Genomic DNA, 27,793 nt, shown 5'->3' with positions numbered 1-27,793 from the left:
CTTTTCACGCTATGTCCTAGCTATATAACTTGCACTTTTTCTGCTACATATATATTCAATTGTAAATTTATTTTTTTGTTTTTAATTACACAGTATATAATTCTGGGTGGAAAGAATGGGTCTGAGTAGATCTTTTGGTAAACACTCTATGATCTAATCCAACAGGTTAGATAATAACAGAAAAAGGTTCCTCCCATGGGATAGTCCTGCTCTTAGAAACAACGTAAAGAATTGTGCAGTGGCATTTTATTCCCAGTTCTTGCTTTTCTTCTGATAAAATGCCTCTTACTATTATTTGTAGAATATCCTGCTTTGTGTTATTTTGCCTGGGGCTAACAGATTTGTTAATTGTCTTCAGCGTTGGACAGCTCTGGACTCGAATCAACGTAATTGAAGGCTTCCTTGTTTGTGAAAGTTGAGCTCAAAGTTAGACTGTGTCGTGGATTCACAGGTGCAAGTTCGTTTAATACAATATTGTCACTTTTTACAAGAGTTGCTTTGTCCATGTGTTCTCTACTGTACCTGGCAACAACAGCATCAAGGAAGTCCAACTTCGGTGGCAAAGTCCCACTCTCAAATAAGTATTTGGCTAAATAGGACACTATAATGTTAGTAAAGAAGGAGGTAAGCATAGCAAGAGTTTTGAATGGGAATCGCTGAATATAGATGTTATTTTCATCTGGATAGCAGCCAGGGTAGTAGATCAAGGGCTGAAGGTAGAGGTATGGTTCTCCTCCAGTTATTCTGAGAACAAGGCCGAATAAGTATCCTGCAATGGCACCATAGGTATTGGTTCCTTTAATAAACAGCACACACAGGAGCTGAGGGAATATGATGATATAGACAAGGTCAGAGCTGAGGTACCACAGGCCATACACGGATGAAGCTAGCAGTGCCATTGCTGTTGCTGATGCTCCAAAAAGAAAAACAGTGATTCTCATGACCCACACGAGTTCCCTGTCTGAAGCCTGCAAAAAAAGGGCAGTGTTAGTTGTTTTTTCAGGGCAATGTATGTATGCCTACATTTGTACACACAGTCAATATAGATAATGCATTGTGAAAGGAAATTTTGCATGACATTCAAAACTATTTACAAATGAATCTCTGTCTCTATCACTATCACACTACCTCCATCTCAAGTGCAAAATAAAAAAAACACAAGGGTTATGGTTGCTATTATCAAAGTCATTAATCTTTGAGCATTAATCTTTGAGCATAAGGAAACATTTGATAATGTGTCAAAGAAAAAACCCAACAGCATATTGCTAAAAATAACTTTTAAATATAAGCATAATATGGCTCATCTATAAAATCTGCATCAGAATTTCTTCTCTATTTCCTAAGAAGTCCAACTCATTAGCCCATTCTGTTGTCAGATGATTTCCTGATAACACAATAATTCGGAAATATGTCTCATGTTGTTACAGATTTAAGAAAAACTTATGGTCGCAGCAATAATTAGAAGTTGTTTGGATAAACTGCAGTGCCATGAGAATTCTTGAGAGCTGCCTTCCCTGAGCTAGCTTTTTGACCCATTATCAGTTACAACCATAGATTTTTTATGACTTTATATTCAATATACTATTAGGAATGAAATGTTATACTTTTTCTAGTCATAGGCAAGAATGTGAAAGGAGTGTTTCATTATGAAATTAAGGTCTCACCTAAAATTTTCTCTAAAAGTAAAAATGAAAATATAATCTCACATTTTGACGAAAAGAAAGCTGGTAAATGTTCCGAGCAAACATGGAACTTGCTGATAAAATTGAAGAGTCAGCTGATGACATCACAGCAGCAGATACCGCACCGAGGCCAAAAAATGAGATATAGACTGGACAAAGGTACTGGAGCACAATCGGTAAAATCATATCTGCTTCTTTTTTAGTCATGGGGTCAGGGACACCATACTCGGTCTCATTCCAGGCTGCAATATGGACATCGCTATGTTATTAGTCACATCAGTAGTCATCAGCTACAGCATCTCTTGACTTCATATGTAATGAGATATTTATATTGCCACATTTTCATTCACATTCAATGACTAAACTGTTACTAGGGCCAGACCGGCAACATTTCAGAGAGGCAGTGTCCCACAGGTTTCTTTTAGGCAGATTTCATTCTGCTCAGCATTTTTCCTTATGTCTGAGCTAAGTGTGACCACAGCCTGTGGTTATCCAGTAGGAAGTTTAATGTTTGCATTGCTCATAAATGTTGTTTTCTTCAATAAAGCAAGTCTGGGAGCCATGTTTGTATGTGATGTGTTAAGCTATTCTCTTGGATTACAGACTCAGAACTCAAAGCCACATGTGGAACAATTCTAAGAGTTTAGCTACATGGCCACTCTGCTAGGGATCACCCTCACTATGACAAAGACCTTGACAAGCGTGTTTTGGTCAGGATAAGAAAATCCTGCTAAATCATACAATTATTTAGAATCATGTAGGTTGGAAAAGACCTTTAAGATCATAGGGTCCAACTGTTAACCTAACGTTGCCAAGACCCACTAAACCATGTCCCTAAACACCACATCTACAAAAGTATAAGTACCAGAATCTAACTCAAAAAATAAACATAAATATTACATCTCTAAGTACATAGTGTGCAAAATGAGTTAATCTCAACCCCCGGGGTAGGAGCAATTCTCCCTGGGAGAAATATTCTATAATGTTATTTTTCACTCCTGTTGAAGAAGTCTTGAGTTGATTAATGATGTCACCTGGCTAGATTACATCTAACATAAGCTTTGTATGATTTTCACAGATTTATTGTACTATTCTTTTTATATTTATTCTACTGTTCACTTTTAAACATTTACCTGTAGATGCTCCAATTGCACCAATGAGTATTGCAGGAACAGCCATCACAATACAGCCAAAAGCAGCCAGAAATGATAAAACTTGAGCATATGTGGCAGAAGATGAGGAGAGAACTCGCTGGAAATAAGCTTGCCATGGGATTCCTCCTAAAGTCTGCAAATAAAATGGACAGCATCCCATCACTGGGGGTTAACTCTGGATTTTTTTTATATTGCCACATAAATGTAACAGTATTGAATATATTGAATGCTGAGTGACATGTTGCAACTCTTTCATTTATTTACGGAATATCAGTCAGTCAGTAATAGCTATAACTTTCATTCTCACAAGTAATGTCAAACCTTTGTAAGTCCACTTCAATCCCACTATTTTAGAAAAGTTATTCCTTTGTACAATTAGCAACAACACTTTGCACTTATACATTCTCTGTAATCTCCAAGTATTTTAAACTGTATAAGTACTTAACAGAGCATTATGAAAGGTTATAAAATAAAATTGTCATATTCATATGTGAATAATTTGGCATTTAGTACCCTATCACTGTGAAAATGAGATTAGTCTCCAATAGGATTTGAAAGCAATATTTTATCTCCCTGTATGAGTATGTGTGGCCATCTAAACATATTCTGTATACATTAAACTCAAGAATCTGAATAATACTGTCCTACTGTCATAAGCAAATATACCAATAGAAATTAGAGATGAAGCAGTAAAAGAAAGTTTTCTTTTATGGTTGCAACCCTTCTCCTTTTATTGGGTACATAATAGTCAAGATCCTGATTACTTAAAATTATGTCTACAAAATATGACACAAAAATGTATTATCAAAGCTTGGAAAACCAAGTGCTAAAAATTCTGTATTGAGAGCAGGATTTGAATACTGTCCACTAAGTAAATAAGCTCCTATTACTTAACAGCATGGAAAGAAAAGAAAGCAAATTGCTCGCTAAATGTGCACAGCACAGTTCTTCCCACTAAATGAGGCAGGAGGCATTTGGACCAAATAGTGTGTATGCAGGTGTTTCATATATTTTTCATGCACACAGAGGGACCAAATGAATGTTTCACAGACAACCCTGATTTTGTTTGCTATTTATGACTGTTTTCCTTTGCAGCTATGATAATGTTCCTTTAACAAAGCATGTGTAAATTTCTTGAGCTATAATGAAACAAACATGATGAAAAGAGAATGTGTCATAATTTGGCAACATCAGAGCTTTCCTTTAGTCATCAGCAGAGATTAAACCTTCAGGTTTACCAGACAAAATATAGGTGCTTGAGCTAATGTCATACCTTGGCTCTCTGAAAATCAATCTCTAAAAAAAATGAGCTGGAAAAAAAAGAATATTTGAATAGTCCAATTACCAGAAAACTCTGAAGATTTTTGGTTGAGAGTATTTTAAAAAAACCCCACCATAACCCAATCCAGAGAAAGGATTCTCAAAGTACAACATGATAATAAAAATAGAGTTGCTCAAGAACAGTGAGAATAGAAAATGTTAGTGTGTGTTGCTATATCTTCTAATGGAAAGTACTTAATAACCACTGATCCCATGTGTAATACATAGGTATTAAATAACGAAAGCCCTCAGTTCAGTCTGGCATGTGTGCACATTTGAATTCATCCATCTGTCCATCTCTGCAAACTTTTTCTACATCACCTATACCTAAGGCATATTTAATCATTTGTATAACGTATTTATTGCCTTCTGCAATATATAAATTCCTCTGCCAACAATGACATCAGTGAAGTGTTAGCCGCACACTTTTAATTAATTTTAGTATAAGTCAGCTCTTTCAGCCTGATGATATTTAAATTGCATTCTTGGCAACGCTGACTTTGACAGCTGTGCTACAATATTCTACTGGTATTTCACTGAAATCATTCAAATGTGCAGAAATATTGAGCAGGAGTCAAGAGGGTAAGAGTTTTCAGTTTGCTGGAAACTCTTAACTAGACTCTTATTATTTTTCAGCTGTCAGAGTAACACAGCGTAAATGCTTAAATGCTTCATTCCTTCATACAAGCCAGTACTTACCAGCAAAAGGAAATTGTCCAGCCATGTGTAAATGTCAAGTGAGTTGATAGATCCAAGCCAAGGTGCTTGGTGCACATGGTGCACAGCCGTGAGCCCAATGTCTGTCACTGCGGGATGGGACATTGCAAAGGGTACACTGATCCACTGTAACCAAAGAGAAAAACTTCGTTCAGGTCTAAAGGAGGCATTATAAATCCATAAAATTTTAATATTAACATTGATCTGTTTTTGTTCTTCTTGCATGATACAGATCAAATACCAAATTGCCAAGATGACTTGCAGAAAAGTCAGGTTATATGTCTGTTGAACACTTCTGAAAACCAGGGAGCTTGGTAGTGGATAATTTACCTCTGTCCCAGAGACTGTGAGTATAAGGAGAGAATTAAACAATGTAAATCACAAAATCAGCAGAAAAGACACACTCAGACATCCTCATTTGATTTTCCCTAAACTCCACATTTATTCTTTATACTCTTTTCTGGACCACACTGTTTCTCCTCTACATATAAACTTGTATGCCATAGCATCAGGATTTGCCAGTATACAGGCACGAGACATCACAAACACACCTCAAAGGCTGGAAATTAGTTTTTAATTCAACACAAAACTATATCACGATAAGAGAGGGGTGCTGTTGGTGAATCCCATCTCTCTTACTCCAGAACACTCAGTGTTACAGCACTTTTCTGACTTGAGGGTAATTTCAGTCTGGGCTCTTAATGATTTTTTTGTCTCTTTTCTTTTGATGTAGGCCAGAACATCAGTGAAGAAACCCTTCACAGAGACGGTTTCTGCCAGAAGGTTTGTTTCCTTCCCCGACTGACTGTGCGTTTACTTGCCAACTCATTTTTCAGTCATGTAACTTTGTATGAGGAGAACCTCAGCAGCTCCTACTGAGATGGAAAACCAGGCTTCGTGCTATATGGCACAGACCATCACAAGCACAGCATCCTTAAAGATACAATGATATCCAAAACCACACAGATGATAACCACAATTCAACTCAACACATTTAAGTGTATGGGGTAACAGAAGCAAGGAGGGGAGAAATCAGATATCTTTCTCTATTTTTTGCAATCACTGCAATAATGTGTGAAGAATATTTTGCAGTACTGCCTGTAATTGAGGTGGGTTTTTTTAATTTACCATATACCATAGTATTCTGTTCTCAGTTATATGTTAAACTTTGCCAATTTAAGCCCTTGGGCAGAAAGATTCCTTTCTCATTGTGTCCTGGGTTCAGCAGTGGCAGTCAGTTTTTTTGTTTTTTTTTTTCCTTCTTAGTAGCTGTTGCAGTACTGTGTTTTTGACTTTTGGCTTGGGAACAAAAAAAACTGATAACACCGATGTTTAGACTGACCAAGGATTTTGTGAGTCTCATGCTCTGCCAGGGAGGAGGAGGGGCCGGGAGGAAGCGGGGACAGGACACCTGACCCAGACTGGCCAAGGAGGTGTTCCATACCACAGCACGTCATGCCAGGGGATGGAACTGGGAGCTACCCGGAAGGGCACGTCCCCTGGTCGGGCGGGCTGTCTTTTCCGGCGGGCGGTATCGTATTCTCTTCCCTTGTTATTTCTCTTGTCGTTGTTATTGTTGGTGGCGGCAGTGGTGATTTGTGTTATACCTTAGTTATTAAACTGTTCTTATCTCAACCCGTGGGAGCTGCATTCTTTTGATTCTCCTCCCCGTCCCTCCAGAAGCGGAGGGAAGAAAGGTGGGGGGGGGGGGGGGGCAGTAGACTGCGTGGTTCTGATTTACAGCTTGGGCTTAAACCACGACAGTTCTTTTGGCGCCCAACGTGGGGCACGAAGGGTTGAGATAACGACAGATCTGACCGGAGTGTGTCTAATCGTATTTGTGATAAGCATTCAGTGTTTTGGATTGATAGTCACTTGTCACAATGCTGATTTATTGGCTCTCAAAGTTGTTGGTTTTGATCTCACAGTCTCAATATGCCGTAGGTTACTTAGAGCCGGTATTTGCTGTGTTAGTGTTTTTCAAGTGTGGGGCTTGGGCTAAGGTTATTGTCTCATTATATTTTATGGTAATGACTTGTAATACAATAGAAAAATTGATCATGAAACTGATCTGGCTTATGTTCCCAGTGTGGTCACCACCTTTATACTTTGGGAGGTATATAATACAAATGCTTAGCAACTATACATCTTTTTTCTCCTTCCTGGGCGGTCAACCTATGAAGGAGACATTCTTTTACCCTCCTAGTGCCCCTTCCAGACCGTTTACAGCATCGTTTGAGAGTTTTGAAGTTTTTGAGTGGCCTTTTAATATTGTTGAGACCTGTTTGCTGATTGTGATGGGGGTCACCATGTTGGCACGCATACAGAGTGTGTTTTGTCCACAACCATTACGTCTGATCTCAAGAGTTAAGCAGAGTCGGGTTTGGGCCTTGTCTGGGGTTAGACGACAAAATAGGGGGACCGAGAGATTTTCCCCGAGGCTGGACAGCCATGAGTGGCAGGGTGTGTGGGATAGTATGGGCAAGTATCTAGGTCAGTGGGCCCCTCCAGTGTTTTGGAACTTCACCACCGAACAAGTGCAAAATCCAGAAGAATTAGTAAAACACTTAAATGAGGTGTGCTGTCATCCTGGTCATACCAGAGAGGGACAAATCATGTCAACGTGCTGGGGCTTGGCCTATGCTTACCGGGCCTTGTTCAACACTATCCAGCACCTTCAAAAGGAAGGAAATGTCCTTGGATCTGAGGGCGAAGCAACAGACAGCGCAGCTACTCCAGCTCCGAGCACAGCAGCTACACCACCCCTAGCGACAAGTACAGCCACTACTCAAACTTCGACTGCAACAGACAGTGCAGCTACCCCAGCTCCAAGCACAGCAGCTACACCACCCCCAGCGACAAGTACAGCCACTACTCAAACTTCAACTGCAACAGACAGCGAAGCTACCCCAGCTCCAACCACAGCAGCTACACCACCCCCAGCGACAAGTACAGCCACTACTCAAACTTCAACTGCAACAGACAGCGAAGCTACCCCAGCTCCAACCACAGCAGCTACACCACTCCCAGCGACAAGTACAGCCACTACTCAAACTTCAACTGCAACAGATAGCGAAGCTACCCCAGCCCCAACCACAGCAGCTACACCACCCCCCGCGACAAGTACTGTTGCTACTCAAACCACAGTGATAATGACTGCAGCTAAACCAGAGGACCAATTCGTACCAATATCGATTGCCCCCATAAGCAAGAGAAAAAGCAGAAAAGAGGCAAGAAGGGTGAAGCAAGATGAAGAAACAATGTATTCACCACCCAGGCCACCACCTGATCAGGAGTCATCATCCCATGATGAAGAAGAAGAAGAAGAGGTGACTTCTCGACCTCGGACCTCAACCGAGCTACGGAATATGCGAAAAGATTTTACCCGTCAACCAGGGGAGCACATCATCACCTGGTTGCTCCGATGCTGGGACAATGGGGCCGATGGTCACAAACTAGGAGGTACGGAAGCCAAGCAGCTGGGATCACTTGCTAGAGAAGGGGGAATTGACAAAGCAATTGCAAGAGAGAAAAAGTCCCTCAGTCTTTGGAGGCGGCTCTTGGCAGCTGTGAAAGAAAGGTTTCCATACAAGGATGATGTTACGAGTCGTTCGGCCAAGTGGACTACTTTAGACAAAGGCATCCAGTCTCTGAGGGAATCAGCCATCGTAGAGATGATCTATCACACCAAACCGAATGGACTCAGTAGCTTTATAGGAATTGGTCCGTGCACTAAGATAACAGTGCACCGAGATGAGAGTGAGGGTATATGGAAAATGTGGGATCTGAGCATGACGTGAATGGTATGGAACAAGGGGTGGATACTGTCCTGGGTTCAGCAGTGGCAGTCAGTTTTTTGTTTTTTTTTTCCTTCTTAGTAGCTGTTGCAGCACTGTGTTTTTGACTTTTGGCTTGGGAACAAAAAAAACTGATAACACCGATGTTTAGACTGACCAAGGATTTTGTGAGTCTCATGCTCTGCCAGGGAGGAGGAGGGGCCGGGAGGAAGCGGGGACAGGACACCTGACCCAGACTGGCCAAGGAGGTGTTCCATACCACAGCACGTCATGCCAGGGGATGGAACTGGGAGCTACCCGGAAGGGCACGTCCCCTGGTCGGGCGGGCTGTCTTTTCCGGCGGGCGGTATCGTATTCTCTTCCCTTGTTATTTCTCTTGTCGTTGTTATTGTTGGTGGCGGCAGTGGTGATTTGTGTTATACCTTAGTTATTAAACTGTTCTTTCCCTAGAGCTGCAGAAGAAATCTGCTGAAAGCAGAAAAAGAACTCTGGGTCCCTAAGGTGCCATTCAGTTTCTTTATCTTGATCCACCCCATTTATTTCAGCCTGTCTCAGTTCTCTGCACACCTGTGACCATCTATTACTGCCACTAGCAAACAAAGACAGCAGCTGCTTTGATTGCACCACTGTGATCTGAGCCCTGTTGCATTGATATTTTTTAGAGTAGGGCTTGAAGAACAGCAGTAAATAAAAGCAATGGCTACCAACTAGTATATCAGTGATAGCTGTCGAGAGGGTATTTATACCACCAAATTCAAAGAGCAAGCAATATGGTTAGACTTCCTATGCTGTGGTCTCCAAGGATGGTGGAGGGAAATGAGGGAAAAACCAAGAAGGTGATTTAAAGCAGGTGGCTAAATAAGTTGTGTCAGTAGGTGACAGCTACAGGAAAGAGAAGCCATCAGCTTGATGATGAGAAGCATCAGCTATGCAGGTCCAATGCCAGTGTTTCTGAACTGCTTTACTGACTGCTTCATACACCTGATGCCTTCTTCCACTGCCTGTGCCACAACCCTATGGACAGATAAGGAAGGAAACAGCTCCAGTCCTATTCTTGAGTTAGATATGTACTCAGCAGGAATATTGCAAGAGTGTTTGCTCCATCGGTTGATAGAGTCAGGCACCTTGGTCAGCATTATTGTTAAAGCATGGGCTGTACTGTGGTGTAAATGCAGACTCTTTAAAGTCAGCGCTCTGTGAGTGGAGCTATTCAGTCTCCGTGCTTTCAGTGAAGACACAATTCCAAAAGCTGGGCAATATGTCTTGGTAATCATCATAATCCTGAAGAAAGAAGGAAAAAAAAAGCCAAACTTACCAGTCCCAAGAAAATGCAGAACAGCTGAACTACATCAGTATAGGCCACAGAATAAAGCCCTCCCACAAGTGTGTACATAGTTGCAATCAGGGCAGAAATAATGACTGAAATATTGATATTAACGTCAATGATCACACTTATAGTGGCACCTATGGGGAAAAACAAAGCATTATGTGTTAGTGCATGTCACAGTATGTCTGATAAGAAGGCTCAGTTTTGTTAAGCTGCATATACAGATGCTGGTCTGACACGGCAACAACATGAAGATATTGCTGTCATTATCTTCTGCACAGCCCTTCCGAGCCTTTAAAGGGAGTGAGAAAAGGAAGGCTTCCGTTGGTCTAAGTTTAGCATCTGTCATTTTGCAGGTTCTTATGAAATGGAAGAGTGAAGGATCCCAACAGCCTTCCCTTACATTGTTCAAGCTCTGTAAGGACTACACTTTCTTGTTCTACCAGGGAAAAAGCAGCTATGTACAGACAGCTAAAGTTTCTCTGAGTGAGTTGCAGCCACATGGGTACAAGTGTATCACTGCAGTAAAAGCTGTGCCTAGGGAAGGTCTGCTGCAATATATTACACCCTTTTGTACCTCACTGGTGCTCTGAGCTAGCCCCTTTTGGCAAAGGAAGAAACGGTAGAGGAGGCATCAGCTATAGAGGCCCTTCACTGGAGTCTCTCCAGTGTGTCCATGTCACATGTATTGAGCACTGGATACAGCACACCAAATGTGTCTCAGCAGTCCTGAGGGCACATAGCTGGATCATGGTCAACTTCATTGCTTTCTAAGACTCTTGGGTCCTTTCCTGCAAACCAGCTTTCCAGCTGGTCAGCCCCATCCTTTGCTGGGACATCAGGTTTTACTTCCGCGGGTGCAGAACTTAGCATTTCCCTTTGCTGAACTTCATGAGGTTCCTGAGGGCCCATTTCTTTAGCTTGTTGAGGTCCTTCTGAATGGTAGTACAACCATCTGGTCTATCAGCAGCTCCTCACAGTTTTTGTTTTCTGCACACTAGCTGAAGGTGCACTTGGTTTCATCAGCCAGGTCATTAATGAAGACATTACACAACACAGGACTCAGCAATGACCTCTGGGGTGCACAGCTGGTGACTGGCCACCGGGCGGCACCCATACTGCTGGTCACAGCCCTCTGAGCCCAGGTCAGCAGTTTTCAGTCTTCCTCACTGTCCACTTATCTAGTTTGTACTTCATCTGTTTGTCTATGAGGATACTACAGGAGATGGTGTAAAAAACCCCTTTTGAAATCCACAACATGCCCTGCTCTCCCTTCATGAACCAAGCCAGTTAGCTCATCATGGAAGACTTTAGGTTGGTCAGAATGAATCCATGCTCCTTCCTCCCAGTCCCTTTCTTGACCATCTTTTGCTTGGAAAGTAGTTTCCAGGAGTATTTTCTCCATCACCTTCCCAGAGACTGAGATGAGGCTGACCAGCCTTTAGCTCCTGGTATCCTCCTTCTTGAAGATGGGAGCGACATTTGTTTTCTTCCAGTCTTCAGGAACATGTGAAGGAGGACAGTCTTCAGATTACTGAGACTGTCCTTGCCATGCTATCAACCAGCACCCACAGCATCCATGGGATGCATCCCCTAAGGTCCCATGAAACTGTGTCTTTCCAGTCAATTTTAATGTCTCCTAACTTAATCCTTCTCCAGGAAACCTTTCTTGCCCTGGGTTATATTAGGGTTCTCCAAGTCCTGTGATTCCTGAAGGCTGGTCTCACCAGCAATGAATGAAGAAGAGAAGGCACTGAGTACCTCAGCCTTTTTCACAGTTCCCTGTCTCATTAAACAGCAGTTTATGTAATTTTTTTACATAAAATAAAATTTATGTAATTGTAGAAGGCGTTCTTGCTGCTCTTCATGGCCACATTCAAATCCAGATGGACACTGGCTTTTCCAGACCCACCTCTGGGTGCTTTGACAGTGTCTCTGCATTCTTTCCAGGTCACCCATCCCTGTTTCCACCTCTTGAATGCTTTGTTTTTATGTCTGAGTCTAGTCAGGACTTGTTCAACACTATCCAGCACCTCCAAAAGCTGTGGAAAAACTGTCCCAGGATGTCAAACAATTGAGGGACGATCTAACTGATTTATCCAGCTCCTCACGTGTACCAACACACATCTCGGCTGTTAACAAAAGACGTCCTATTGTTCGAGACAGAAGATATAGAAGGCAAACACCACGGGCCACCCTATGGTTTTACCTGCGGGATAATGGAGAAGACATGACGAAGTGGGATGGAAAACCTACTTCAGCTTTGGAGGAACGGGTGCATGAATTGAAAATAGGAACAAGGGTCAAGACTAATCATCCCATGAGAGCTGCGGCTTCAGTCTCTGGTGAGCAGGTTCCCAGATGGAGTGGAAGAGCTGATTTTACTCCAGCTCCTATGATAACGAAGAATAATCCCTTTCAATACGACTTAGGTGTCCAACGTTGTGATGACTGTTAGAGGGACCCTGCCTCCAGCCAGGTGGAGGTAGAGGATAATAGGATTTACTGGACTGTGTGGGTCAGATGGCCTGGCACATCAGACTAGTGTTTGAAGTGCTTGAAGACATTAAAGCATCAGGCTTCACAACAGAAAAAAAAAAAAAAAGCCAAAAAAACCCCCAAAAAACCAAAAAAAACAAGGCCCCGTAAGCATAGGCCAAGCCCCAGCACGTTGACATGATTTGTCCCTCTCTGGTATGACCAGGATGACAACACACCTCATTTAAGTGAGGACCTCCTTTTTCATCCATGCAGGTCCCATGCATTGTTTTGCTGATTGTCAGGATGACTGTTCTTGAGTTTGGAAAAGGTGATCCCTGAATATCAACCAGCTCTCCTTGATTCCTTTTCTTTCCAGGGCTGTCGCCCATGGGATTAGTCCAAGCACACTCCTGGGGAGGCTATGACCTATTCTCCTGAAGTTCACTGTTGTGGTCCTAATTTTTGCCTTGCTCCTTCTTTTCATAAACCTGTACTTCACCATCTGCAATGAACATTGCAGCCTAGTCTGCCTTTGACCTTTACATCCCTAACTAGTCCTTCCTTCTTTGTAACAGGTTCAACAGAGCACCTCCCTTGATCAGCTCCCTGATCATTTGTGTCACAAATTTGTCAGTGCACTCAAGAAACCATGCTTGTGCCCCCCGGAACTGACCTTCCAACAGCTAGCAGGATTGTTATACATTTCCCTTAGGTGAATTAGTTATCTCAACGGACTGCAGTGTTTAAAAAACATGTTCAAAAAATCCTCTCCTTATAATTTGGGTGATTTCAAAGAAACATTGTGCAACAACTTTCAGTCCTTGCAGGTGTTGTAGATGGATATTCTTGGTCACATAGGTGGAAGAGTTCTGGTAGTAGAACACAACACGATGTGTCATATATAAGACCTGCTAAGAGCTGCCAGGTTCGTTTTTTTTTGGAATTAAATATTCATCAGTGAGCATAGGTGTGCAAATTAGGAGGTATAATATAACTAGATTATTCATGGAGTAGTTAAAAGTCAAAACCTTTAATGACCTTTGTAATCATTGACAGCCTTTAACTGTAAGATGTTAATATAAACCTACTAGAAAGGTATTCGTACAATTTGCTTTGAAATATCACAGATTAGCTTGTCCTCAATCAAAAAGAAAGTATATTCCAAATACTCAGAGTGTTCTTCAAGTTATTCAACTCCTATCACCTCAGCATGTAGTTTGTTCTTAGTCCTTTAAGGGTTTTGTGACAAAATTGTGGTAAACAAGCTCCCCATTGCTTTGCAGTTCATCAGAGCACAGTTGGAGAGTACCTTCAAAGTTTATTTTCTGTTTAAAATAGCTTGTGCTAGAAAACATCACCACATGCATACACACTATAAGAATGATTGGCTGGTAAAAGTCAATTACTGGTGCTTCAACTCAAGGGCTTTCTCAGGTCTTGAAGGGATTGCTAAATTCAGTCCTGAAATATAATTAAACACCCTGGAAAATTATGTTTTTTGTCAGGACTGGATGAGTAGTTGGGTGATTTTCTATTGAGTCATAGTTCAAATAAATCTCTGAATTCTTTCTTGAATCCCAAGTATTTCCTTCATTTTGTCAAGTAGAAAGCCATTTAGAATTGAATCATACCTCAATTTATTGATCACAGTCTGTTTTACTCCTGTTATTTGTGCTGTGGAAAGTTCTGTATATGCATGTCTCATGTATGCAAAGGATTATTTTGTTTAGATGCACTGGCAGTAATGTTTCATATCCTTAAGGGAAATTTTGACTGACTTCTGTGGTCTCAGTGATGTAAAAGAGAAGCTAGGTCAGCCTTGACACAAAAGGGACAATTCAGACGTTCACGTTCATGTCATCCTCACAATTAAGGGAAATTTGTTGATAAAGCTTTTAATGCTTTTTGATAAGGAACAACTTAAAGATACTTGAAAATGAACAGATACCTTGTGTGTCTTTCCATTTCCAAAATAATTAATAGGGTACTATAACCAGGTTTAGTTACTAGTTAGCACAGGCCTGAGAACTGTCCCACTCTGAATCATTTGGCTAGGATAGCTAACATTTGAAGCCAGGATTTTAATGCATTTCTGATTTTCTTAATCTTTTCCACCTGTGATAAATTAATATTTGTACTGCTAATTCCTTACCTAAGGCAGAGAAGATGGCAGCAGCCCAAAACATTTCTCCCATTAAAGCTGGAATGAACAGTAGCCCTCCCATCCTTTTTCCATAAAGCTGCTGAAAGGGGTCTAGCATTGTCACATAGCCTTTGGATCGCATGGGTTTTGCAAAAAAAAGGCCACCTACAAAGAAAAGTAGCGTATGAGACCAGCTGCAGTGGAGAAATGCATTAATGGTAACGGATAAAACATCGATTGTCAGTTAAGGGTACAAAAATATCTGCATTATCATTTTATTTTCTTTTCTTTTCAAGAAATACATACAGTTAAGATACCTTCTAAGAACTCTTACTCTCTTAACTTACATCTGTCTACAGAGTTACATAAACACACCTACACCATTAATATCTATGGTCTGATAATGAAAAATAAGTTTGTCTTAATTTGTCTAGTTCACTTTACTTAATCTGTCATTATGGATGCTGTCAGATATTTGTCTAATTTTGGATCCCCCTAAGGGAATGGCTTTTCTACCTAGAACAAATTCAGCATGAATTTTCACATGGTCCTACTCGAAAAATGAAACTGTCTGGGATTCCCAGGTCAGAAATATGAGTCCACACATGTGTTTAGTGCACACACAACAAATCTGATTCTTTCAGGACAATTCAGATTTATTATGTGTGTTTGAATCAGCCTTACTACACCTGCAGGGTAGGTCAGATGCCTTCTAGGCTCTGCAGATGTTGGGCTCCCTGAATATTTGTCATACACTTATTTAAATTATACATGTTCAGGAATTTTGGTATATCATAATTTTGCTCTGTCTGTCTGGTATATGGGTTGGATATGTCCATAAATGTGCAAAGGCCTCACTTTTCTAATATACAGTCCTCAATTTTTTTTCTGGGGGGTTAAAAAAAAAAGACAGCTCAGAGAAGCTGGAAGAGCCCTTGTATGAAAACCTGTATAGTTGAGATCTGCACATGACAATAACTACTTCTGTAGACTTCTACCACAATAAAACTGCTGAAATGCGATGTATAAGGCACAGTGAAAAACACTGGAAGAACAGTCAGTTCTAAATAAAATGTACTGTACAGTATCTGGTGACCCTTACTTAGGTTCTTCATCACAAGATATGTAATGTATTTATTGTATTGTACAGGATATTTTCCATGTTTCTATGTATTGCCTTATATCACTCATATTTCTTCATTTCATTAAGTTCCTTGAATGGAAGGCGTTGGTTTACCAATCACATTCTATTTATACTGCTTATGTTAAATCTGTCTTTAGGGAGATTGTTTGGATGCAAAAACCCTTGGGCATTTTTTTACTATTCTTGGATTGGTCATGGATCCTGTTCCTATTTCACTTGTTATGTCATCATTACAAAAGACAATTAAAAGAACAAAAAAAGAGTTAGTGGTATTATGATCTATTAGGAAAGCATCTGTCAAATGAAATATGAGATATTCTATCCTTCAAAACTAAATTGCTTGAAAAACTAGGGGAAGTGGTTTGCAGCACAATGTTAAACTAACGGGGAGATGATATCAATCTTAAATCCTTAAGTCTGAATCAGTAGTATCTTTTCTAGCCTTGAATTTATAATTTTGATTTATTTTTTTTCAAAGAAGGATAAAAAACTCCTCCCCTCAAATCTGCAGGTACAGATCACTCCTACAGAAATGCTTTCCTCTTTGTGCTCTACAGAGCAATATATGATGCAGACTTCTCTGCAGAGGCCATTACAGCTTTCCAGGAAAAAAAGGCTGTACATCTAAAACCAGCTGGAAACGAGGGAAGAGGCTAACTCAACCCCTGCTGGGCTATTATTAATTTGTGTCAATTTTACAAAGGCTAAGAATCAGGAAGATGCTTGTAACTGTGACCCTAACAACCACTTAATGAAATTGATGGGTCATGACCCTTGTGACCTTATAATGACATCAACTGATCTGCAGGCAGACATCTACTGTTACTGTTTTCCTTATAGGAAACAGAGCTGCTCTCAGGGATGGGAACTATCACTGGAGCTGGCCTCTCTCTGACACATGCCAGAGAGGAACATCTATGATGAAGAAGGTTTCTGCCTTCAACAACTAGGACAGGCCGTAGGAAAGCATTTTCGGGGGAAAAAAGAGTAAGGAGGGAATCTGAGTTGTATAGGAAGAAATAGAAGGGGCAAGAAGACCTGATAAGTAACCAAGGGAAACAAAGGGACAGATTAGGTGGGAGGGCCATGAGAAAAGACTCAAAATAGTCTGAGAGGTCAAGTATTATTAAAAAGTCTAATACATCAGTCATATTAATGAAAGATGAAAAACACAGGATCTTTTTTGTAACAACTCTTTTTAAACAGTTTAATCAGCAGTTGCCTTGGGGACATGATCTGTGCAAATACAGAGAGATGTAGTTGACAATTTTGTAGCGTATTCATCATGGCTACAAGGCAATACTTTCATTGCAAGCTGCTCCACATTTGAGACACAGTAAGAATTTTTTAATTGTTATTATTTCTGAGACTATGTTTCAGGCATTAGAGGCCACAGCATTAAAAAATTATAATGCTCTCTGTATTTTACACTCTCACCCTGCATACAGCAGGATTGTGTCCTCCATAGATCACTGTGGTTGTAATAATCAAGTAGGTCCTGCCAAGGCATTCAGGTGACTTAAGATATCAAATTATTTATAGTGATTTTCTCTTTTTCTTTTTAATAGCCAAACTTATCAGCAGAAGAGATCCAGTTTATCTCAGTCTACATTTATCAGATCCTAGCTGGTTCAATTTAAATGATGGAGTTGTCATCAGAACTGTTTTAGATGAGAGATGATTAGCTTTAGTTCTTTGCTTACCTAAAATCAGACTAAGGGAATATCCAATAGGTGCCTGAGCCCAAGCTAGACCATAGCCTGGGACATACACAGCTTCTGCTGTCCCATTGATATAACCTCCTCCAACCCATGTGGCTGAAAAAGAAGAGGTGGAAAACTCTTTAATGTGCACAAAGCAAGAAATAATCCCATGTTGTAGAATGAAATTCTCATCACTTGTAATATTGCTAATTTTATTATAAGGTACTGTGCAAGCACCAAACATGGCATTCTTATATAAAAGATAGTCCTAATTCAAAGAACTTGAGCATACAACTTAAGCATACAAAAAAAAGAAGTCATATCTACTGAGAGAATCATCCTCATATACTCACCCTTGTGTCCGTGTTTGCAATTGCCCTGGCCCAGGTGCAGGACCTTACACTTGGTCTTGTTGAACTTCATGAGGTTCACTCAGGCCCACCTCTCCAGCCTGTTAAGGTTCCTTTGAATAGCATCCCTTCCCTCTAGAGTATGAGCTTCATCTCTCATCTTCAGTGTCATCTGAAAAATTGCTGGGGGTGTACTTAATCCCAGGGTCCATGTCCCTGACAAAGATGGTAAATAATACTGGTCCCAATAAGGTCCCTGGAGGGACACTACTCATCACTGATCTCTACCTGAACATTGAGCCATTGACCACTGAGCCTATGCCTACCTGGGATGTGCGTTCACTATTGTGTCTCAAGCAGCATAGACTTATGGAATAGGTTGTAAAGACCTGTATGCAATAACAAAGATAAATACTTAGAAAGGGAATTGTATTTGTCTCTTCCCCTTGAAAAAGCATGGGCATGACTACTGCATGAACAATACCCACTTCCAGATGGAGAATAATGTCCCATAGTCAAGGACAGATGTCCAGCATTGCTGCAGCTGTGGTGAAGAAGGCTTCAAGGTCTGGCATCAATTTGCCTGGGGTTACTACTGAGGAGGCAGATGTTCTCCAAGGGGCTCTTGGACATTATGCCTACCTCCTTTATTTCCTTCTGGAGGAGACCAAGTCACTTCCCTTCTGTGTGATGTTGCCTAAGGGACATTGCCCTCCCCTGGCTGGGAACAGGAGCAATGCCCTATGGACATTTATTGCTGGTAGCATAGAATGGATTATTTAGCACTTATTTTCAATTTCTTTTCTTGATTTCTTGATTGCGGTTTGAAAAATAGCTGTCAATCAATATTTCAGTACACATGACTGCTCTGGAACATCTGCCAAGGACCCCAGAGCTCTTGGAAGGTGCTATATGGCTTTTTCTGAGGGGATGAATGAGTGGTCAGCATGTACATTCGCATCAGTAAATACATTACAAAAGAAATAATGGGATATGATAGGATGGGATTTCAGCCTTAGAAATTAATTTGCTGATCCTCAGTTTGCTAAGCCAGAATTTAAAGTTTGTTTAATACCTTTTTGAGTAAATTTTTTTTTTTTTTTTTAGTTTGGTCTAAATCAGACAAAAGGAATATAAAATTTAATAATCTATGGAAACATTGATGTGGTAATCTGCTTTAATCTTCTCTTTGCCTGCCACCTGAAGGACCAAAACATACAGGAAATACCAACATCCATTTAAAACATGTAACCTAAAAAATGATCAGACACATATCAAAGATACGGAGTGCAATTCTGCTCCTAGTTCATATGAAGAATACGGAAATTAATTTCAGAGTTCTTTATAGATAGGTGTATATTAGAAAATCAGAATTTTTGTCACTTGTTTGTGAATGATCCCTTTTTATGACCAGTAAAATCATTGAATCAACTTATCAAGATCTGTAAAATGAAGAACCTGACCTCAGGATTACAAAAAAGAGAATTTTATAATATATTTTTTTCCTTGTGGAATGATATGCAGCTCCATCCAACTAAAATGAAAAAATTACATCAATAGATTGTTACATTTTTGGTCATGTTTGTAAGTAACCTCAAATATTTCCTTTGGGGTTTAAACTCAGTCACTGAAATAAGAATAGACTCATGTTTGTCTCAGATACCACTTCTAAAGAACTTCACCCACAAATTATGGAATGCTAATGTTTAATGAAACATTTTAACTATAATTATATAAGAATGATACAGAGATTAAAGGCATGTCTACTATGGTACTATGTTAGCTCATTTTAATATGAGCTGCTGTGATCCATCCCCAATTAAATCTTCTCATTCTATCTGTTTTGATAATTGCAGACACACACAGCCTTCAACAGGCTTTATGTTAGGCATTTCAGCAGCTAGTTGATACAACAGCTTCTTCAGGATGATTATATATATCCAAATATGTCCATAGCCATTATTCATAGGCAGCGCATTTGCTTTAAGGTTTTTCAATGCCATTTAGAAAATCAGCTACAATTAGTCTGTAATCATGAGTGAAGCCATGACACTTATGCTTTGAATTTTAATTTAAATGTATAGGCTGAGTTCTGTTATTCTCCCCACCAAGTAGCCTTAGAAACTAACCCCATTTTTGTAGCCAGTACCCATGGAACATGGTAGCATTTGTCTCAGTCAAGAACAACAGAATTAGGCCTTATCTCATAACCAAAAATACTTCATGTCCATACGAACAATATCCTTTCTGGAGATCTTGAAGAATCTTTTGTTTTCTTTTATGGAAAAGGCTTTGCTTTTTAATTCGTGTTTGGACAATTAAAACTGAAAAATATAAAGATGATGTCAGACTAGCCATACATCTCTGGAAGCATGGCTATGAGATGCAAAATTGGCATCTATCATTTTTTAAAAAGCAAATATGCCCTTGAATAATGCGACCATTTAATAAGAATTACTCTGGATTTTGATCAACTTCCTTTCATAATTGTTTTGCTACAGCTTTACAAACTGAGTGCCTCAACTCCCCTCTCTGAGACAAAACTTGGACTAACCCCTGAATCAGCAGCCTGGTGCTCACATATGACTTAGAGTTCCCTGAAACCGAATTTACTTGCCATACGAAGCTTTAATTGCCCAATTTAAGTAAGGAGTAGGTGAGAAAGTGTGCAAACCCTGATAGTATAAAATCCATGAGTGTTTTAGCTGCCCAAAGGCTTTAGGATCAGCCTGATATTCCACCACAGGGAAGATCTACTATACCGTCTCTACAGCTTGCATGAAATGGAATGAGCGTATGTGGGTGTGAATTGTGGTGGCTACAGAAATTGCATGCAATATAGGAAGCCCCAGTTTAAGTCTCATCTCTGCTTCAGCTGTTACGAAAAATATTCCTGTAAAATAGGATTAAGGAGACCAGAATTTGTGTCTTCTTCCACAAGCAAAGTCGTTAGTCATAACCATTTGAGTGGGTCATGTCTTGTTCTGTCTCCACTCCCTGATCTAATGATTACAGTTCTGTGGCAAGCAATTTCTCTGCAAAATATTCCAGTTACAATGCTCTTGAAACATTTCATTCAGCAGAAAGCAATCAAATCAGCTCTTCCTATCATACTTACTGTTTCAACAGCCAGTGGATATGTGATACAGTAAATCAAAGCAAAGTGCGAAAAGTAGAATGTCTGTCTGTATTCAAACTTCACTGACTTTTATAAACATTCCTTACTCCACATTCAAATATTCTGCCTATGAATGAGCAAAATGCTCCTGAAGGGGACAGGAAATTCTCTTGATTAAAGAACGCAGAATTCTGGACCAAGTTTTCATGTGTCTCTTTCTGATTAGATAATTGTGAAACCAGAACGGGCAAAGCAGCAAAACATAAATATAACCTGGTAAATCCAATGTGGCAACTGAAAGCGCTTTGCCTGAATAGGACTTAAAGTAATTTTAAAAAAGGGGGAAAAATTGCCTAAATAAAAATGGTGGGCCAATTCACTCTTCTTACAATGCATTCCCCCCCCCCCCCCATATCATATGTTAGCTGTTAGATTTGAGATTTTGCGTCATATTATGAATATCTTGTTTACCCAGGTTCTGGGTAAACCAGACACCTGGTTCTACTGGGTCTGAGAGCCAAACAGCACTGCTTATAAGATTAGTAAAGAACTCTTCCTTCACCCAGGCTTTTCTTACTGATACTATTATTGACAATAATGTATAATTTTGTCAACCTGCTGCAGAACAAGTTAAGAGAATACACAATGTAAGTTTGATGAAATCAGTGGAATTACAAGTTTGGATTTAATCCAGTTTTCTTTCAGAAACTTATTGTTAATTGATGCCGGACATTCCCCCCATCTTTTTGTGTGTAAACTTTGTTTTACTCAGATTAAACAAAAATAACTCACCACTTTGGACAGCTTTAACAATAACAGTTCTTTTAAAACTGAATTTCTTATTACCTATATAACTTCTATATTTTTGTCCCAACCATTTTTATCTACAGATGAATATAAAAGCAATCAGTAAGTATTTTAATATATTCTTCCTTTCTGATTCTAAAATACTTGGTTTTTTTACATAGATGCTACATTGGGCTGTTCACTAAACAATGTTAATTGCAATTGGAAAATAAAGTACATGTATCTTTTCCATTTTGCATTGTTCAACATGCAGATTACACTTCTTCGTTCAGATGGAAAACCGACAAGTTATATGCTGGTTAGGAAAAAAAAAAAAAATAAATGTGGTTTTTACATACCAGTCATTGTAAATCCACCAACTAGCAAGCCAATGTCTCTTCCACCAACTATAATAGCTTCACTGCGATCTCCTTCGCTGCCAGTGTTCTTGGTTTTCCAAGCAGCCCATATCCCAACCGCCAGTATAGCCAGGTAGAATACAATTATGGCCACCAGCCCCTCCGCATGGAAAGCCATGTTGAAGTCCTGTCTGTTTCTTTGATTGCTATTTCATTAAGACCTCTGGAGAGAATGCAATAATAGGTCTGCTTTTAACAAACCTGGTAAGATGCTTTTTTGAATCAATGTACAAAGAAAAGTCAAAAGGTTACTAAAGAGACTATTCTGGTGATTTTATGAAATGAGTATTTCAGATGCAATTCAGACTGAGTTTACATGCCATTGAAAATGCCTGTGGAGCAACAAGCAACAACTATAACCTGCGATTACAAAGGGAAATGATGTGGCTGAAAACGACATGATTCTTAGAAATCAGTTTTTGAGCACTGAATTCTTTAAGCATCGTCATCAAGTTCCCAGTGTCTGAAAATTCTTCAGTAAAGAAATAGTTTGGTACATGCAATAGGACAGAATATCTTGGCCGTGTGGGCTGTTAGAAAAGTCTCTGGTAAGCAGACAAGCCACAAAACTGTTTTAAGTTATTTAAGAACTATAGATAAGCAATAACTACAGCAGCAAAGCACATCTTTGAGTCTTTCTGTCGGAATGCTTAATCTTTCCCCCTTCTATCGTCTGCCGTATATAAAACCTGCTTTTTCTTTTTTGCAACGTTTGACTGCCCATCACTGGAAGTACCAATCAATTGTCGTTCGCAATTTGAGAAGTAAATGGAAAGCTCAAAAGCTGTCGAACGGCAGAAATCCTGAGGTATACGAATTACAGAGGGGGAAACTCCCGGGAGACACAAGCAACCCCCTACCACGCCTTTCCCGGAGCCCCCCCAGCTCTCGCCGCGCCGCTCCGCGATCGCTGTCACACACCCGCGCTGGGACGACCCATCCGAGCTCCCGACGGCTCCACGGGAGCCCTGCGCAGAGGGAGCCAGCCCGACCTACCGGGGGGCTCCGCACGCCGCGCTCTGAGGAGCCGCCGCGAGTCTCTCCGCGCCCGCGCCCCCCCGCCCCGCCGCTGCCCGCCGCCCCGCGCCGTCGGGGAACACCGCCCGCCGCACCTGCGCTCCGCCGCTGCGCTGCCCCGCAGCCTGCGGGGCACGGCCGCCCATCCCGCGGAGCGGTGTCGCGGCTGAGCCGCGGGGGCTTTGCCCCCGCCCGGGGTTATGGTGGGGGGAGGAGGGTGGGCAGGCGCAAGGGCAGGATCGTCTCTTCCCTCTTCCCGTCACGGTGCACCGGGAGCTGAGGCTGCGAGGCGGGGATCGCGGATTAAAAAGAGGAAAATCCCTTTATAAAGGAGGAGGGTTGAGTGGGGTGAGAGGACTGTGTCCGTCAGAGCTGGGGGGAGGAAGGGGGATAGACGTCAGAGTGCTGGGGGACGTTGGGGGGAAGTAAGGATGACTCAAGGGAGAGTGATTGTCGTGTCATGGCAGGAAAACAGGGTTAGGAAGTGAAATTGGGGTGGAAAAACAAAAGGAAATGAAGGGGAAGAAAGGAAGGAATAGGTTCATGCCGAACCCATGGGAAAGAGGAAGGAAGGAGCTGCTCAAAAGAGATGTGCTGGAAAGAGAGCTGGACGAAGTGGGGACTGCAGAGGTAGGGAGGGGGAAGGCAAACCCTGGGCTTTCATTGCCCTCCCTGGCACCATTTCTCCACCACCCTTGGGCCTGATACTGAGCATGCTGCAAATCGAGGCATGCCTGTGTGGGGCTGGTCAGGACCATCTCACCCCACAGCTCCCTTCCTAATCTAGCTGAAGATGCAGCCACGTTTTCCAGCTGCAGGTTAGCTGGTGCTTAGGTCGTCTCCCTTTTTTGCCATCCCCTTATAAACCTATCCTGCATGCATAATACCAGCTTTCCCATGATGACTCTTGCTCTCTGCCTCCGGATGATGCCGAACAATGAACTTATAAGTGCTGAGAATAAGGGTGCCCATGCAAAGAAGACCCACATGTGCCCTTGCCCCAGTTTTACAAAGGGCTGAGCTGCAGCAATCACTGTCAGCTTTTCAGAGGCAGGTAACATGGGCCATTGGGTCATGCAGGGTAGAAAAGTAGAAATAAAAAGCCCACAGAAATATGGAACTATGATTGGTGAAAACTAATTTAAAGCAGAAAATAGAAAATCATTCTAGACTCAAGAGGAAAATTGTGATGTGGGAAGATGTAAAACCAGAGGAGGAAGGTGGCAAATCAGGAAAGCTCAGCCCACTGCAAGGAGCAACCCAAGGGCTGGCACTTTCCTGCCTATTTGCCAACTTCCTGGCCAGCAGAGTGGCTTCGGCTGCCTGCTCACTGACTGCTCAATGTATCGCACCAAGTGGCAAGTTAGCCATTTATTATGCACATTAGATGCAATGAATTATGATTGCATACTCATAAATTGTGTGCATAATACTGCTTTCAAGTCTCTGGGCTTGCTTGAAGAAGCCCAAGTACTTAAAGGTTAGGAATGTTACTATTTTTGTCAGCCAATCTTATGGGCTGTTGAGTGATGCTAGGGATGTAATGACTGCTTTGGGAGTCTGCAGTGAAAACCTCCTCCCAGTAAAAGGCAACACAGACACATTTTATACACAGGCAAGCATCAAGGCACCCTCTAAACAGAAATCCTGTCACAACTAAACATAATATAAATAATAGATAGAAGTCAGAGACCTTGGGAACAATGTTGAGGGTGTCCCAATTGGGAATAAACAAAAAGTTTCAGCAATTAAAATGTCATGGAAAATGTTTGGGTGCTAAAATGGATGTTAAATTATATTTACAGGAAGTTTAAGTTACATTTTAGTCTGTTTTTCTCTAGCTTAATACAGAAAAATAAGTCATAGCATCACAAAGTATGGAAAATTCTGGGAAAAAGTGTTAGCCAAAGTCTAACTTTTATTAGCCAAAGGCAAATAAAAGTGTGCTAACCAATGAAAAATACTAAAAAAAATCCTTTCTTATATTAAATCTTAACTTCTGTCTCCACAGAAGACTATAACAAATTCACATTATCCTGTTAGACCCAATTAACACCTGTTTATGGCACTGGAGTGGGTGAACTATGTATTTGGTTTTTATTTATTTCTAGAAATTAATGCTAAATTAATTATATCAATGAAATTCATTAAAATTAATACCGAAAATTTATTAATTTTGATCTTTTTTAGCCTCTTTTGACATATTTTGTCTCTTTAATACTCAGGAATGGTTTTCAACCTTCCACCCAATGAACGAACGGTACTGGGTAAGTTTTACCTTACACATGTATCCAGTCTTGTAGTTACTTATCCGCAAATAAACTACATCATACATACTCTTATAAGGTATTCATTAAGCTATAGGTTCTTTGAGCTGATCTGGTTTTGGGTTTTGAAGCTGCTTTCACCTGGGTATAGCTGGGAAAGATGGAGACAATTTTAGTGAGGTGGATGCAGTAGCTGCTTTAACAATTCTTTGCTCATCCACAATTAGTATTTCAGGTAGTTTTCTGGTGCTTTCTCTTGGCAAAGGATCCTGCTATACTGGATACCTGTGTGCATTCTGCCACCTGCACCCCAAAAGCATCCATCAGCCACAACCATGCACAATGCTCATTTCTCAGGACATCTGAGGGTGTGCACGAGGTCTACAAGTAAATTTCATGGTTCTTGGGAAAAGATGTATAATGGTGCCAGAGATACTAACTGCAACTGCAAGGCAGATTCCATACTAGATCTGACCACATTTCCAAAGAGAATTCTTTCTTCTATCTAAATGCTTAGCACTGAGGTCATCTTTCCCAGGAAAGAGGAAGTCTATTGGCAGTTTGTGGCTTTTAAAACAATTATGCTTTGAACGTATTTTTCTTTTTTATTTTTTTTTTTGTAAAGAACATAGTTTGAAAACGTGCTGTTCAAAAAAGAAGTCTTAGAATCTAAGAAAACTTGGTTTTCATATTCAAGAAAGTTAGCATAGAAGCCTGCATCTACTCACCTTGAATAATGTTCAAGTTTTCCTGCCCTTGTTGGTAGTTCACTGCTGCCCATCACCGTGGGCTGGCTGCCTCTGCCCCTTCTAAAAGTCTTCCTCTGAACAATGACAGTAGCAGAATTTATTTAGCCCATAGAGGGGCAGTCCAAAGTTGACATGTAGGATGGGTCAACAGAATATCCCTTACTACTCTTTTATTTTAGGTTAAGCTAGATGAATCAATATGAAGCATTAAAGAGTAATGTGATGAGTTTATTGTGAGACACTGGAACAGGTTGCTCAGAGAACTTGGAGCACCCTGGTAAATAATGTTTTGCAGGTAACCCTGCATCCTTACTCCTGCGTACTGCAAGCTTTCAACGGGTCATCCTGCACTGGGCTATCCAGCTCTCAACCTTACTTTACAGGCTTAATGAAACATTGATGAAGAGCCAGGTTTTACTTTAATTAATCACACTGCAAACATGGAACAATTCAAACTAAGTTACTGAATGCACTTGATATTTACTTCACTGACAGAAACTGGCCTCAAGTCACCCTTCTTTCCCCCTTTTTTTTTTTAATGGCTATTTTTTAAATAAAATGAATGTTTATTTCAGTGACAGTCTAATACTTTGAAGAATTTTGTGGAGAGTTTGTGCAAGGAAGGTCTCTACTCAGATTGTTTCAGAAAAACACAGCTTTTCATCCAAAACTAGATGACAAGATGGCTTAACTTGAGCTTTTACTTTTTGAGCCAGTCCTTGCTATGAGCTGTATCTGGTACTCTTTCCTCCTTAATTTCTTCACACAGATATTGAGGAATGTTTTATGGAAACAATAGAAGTTAGCTTTCATGCACAGTGTCTGTATTTTTTGTAAGAAAAGATGGTACAATATTTCCAAAGATTTGTTGATTCTACAGACAGGCTTTTTTTAACTCCCTCTTGGTAACAGTAAAGATTTTTCTTTTTTAAGTCTATGCCCATTACTGAGACTTCACTTAAAAAAAGGGTTGAGCTGATCAAACATTTGTTTAGGGCCAGTTAGGCTAAAATGACACCCAGTTTCTTTTTCTTAATGCTTGCTGCTAGTTGGTATTTCAGAGGAGACTGAACAGTAGGAAATGCAATGGACAGAATCTGAAGTCTCAACCCCAATGAACATCTATGTTAATGACTGTAGTTCACAGTATTCAAGAAGCCACAGTATCCAAGAAGCCACAAGTTTAAGTCATGATACAAAACATCTAATGAATAAATATAAATCTGGTTAAATATACCTTTGAGGTAAAATTATATTTTCTGATAGACTTTTATGTTTAAAATTTGCATGGTGTAATTATGCATTTAATAAGAATCGATTACAGAGTTAAAAAAACACTACCTTCCATTAAAAAAAACAAACCAAAACAAGCAAAGAAAAAAACAAAACAAAACAGCAGTTTGATGAGCAATCCCTTAACAAGAAAACTTTTAGTATAGCTTAGTTTAAGGCACGTAATAAAGGCTTTTCTGAGACAGATGCTACAGGGAAGTTTATGGTAGAATTATTCCAAAAAAAGGCCTCTCAATCAGTTTGTGTTTTTTGGGACAGTATCCATCTTAGATTCCTTCTGCAGTTTCTTTGGTAACCATGGAGTCCCCAGAGAAATTTTCCATCTA

At 40.5% G+C, this 27,793-nt stretch overlaps 1 protein-coding gene across 1 annotated transcript; it reads right to left on the bottom strand.

Annotated features, from left to right (window-relative positions):
- Positions 1 to 344: 344 nt before the first annotated feature.
- Positions 345 to 22,324, bottom strand: SLC5A7 (solute carrier family 5 member 7; the record flags this gene model as incomplete). The annotated part of the gene is made up of 8 exons (XM_080613185.1): positions 22,082 to 22,324; positions 17,469 to 17,582; positions 14,631 to 14,786; positions 9,986 to 10,134; positions 4,856 to 4,999; positions 2,816 to 2,969; positions 1,707 to 1,924; positions 345 to 968 (listed from the first exon to the last, which is right to left on the bottom strand). The coding sequence occupies exons 1-8, from the start codon at positions 22,257 to 22,259 to the stop codon at positions 345 to 347; spliced, it is 1,737 nt and encodes a 578-aa protein (XP_080469311.1). The 5' UTR covers positions 22,260 to 22,324.
- Positions 22,325 to 27,793: the final 5,469 nt, after the last annotated feature.

This window comes from Psittacula echo (genome assembly GCF_963264785.1).
Source record: "Psittacula echo genome assembly, chromosome: 3".
NCBI lineage: Eukaryota > Metazoa > Chordata > Aves > Psittaciformes > Psittacidae > Psittacula > Psittacula echo.
Note: the sequence above shows the minus strand (reverse complement) of the source record. Positions and strands in the feature narration are given on the sequence as shown.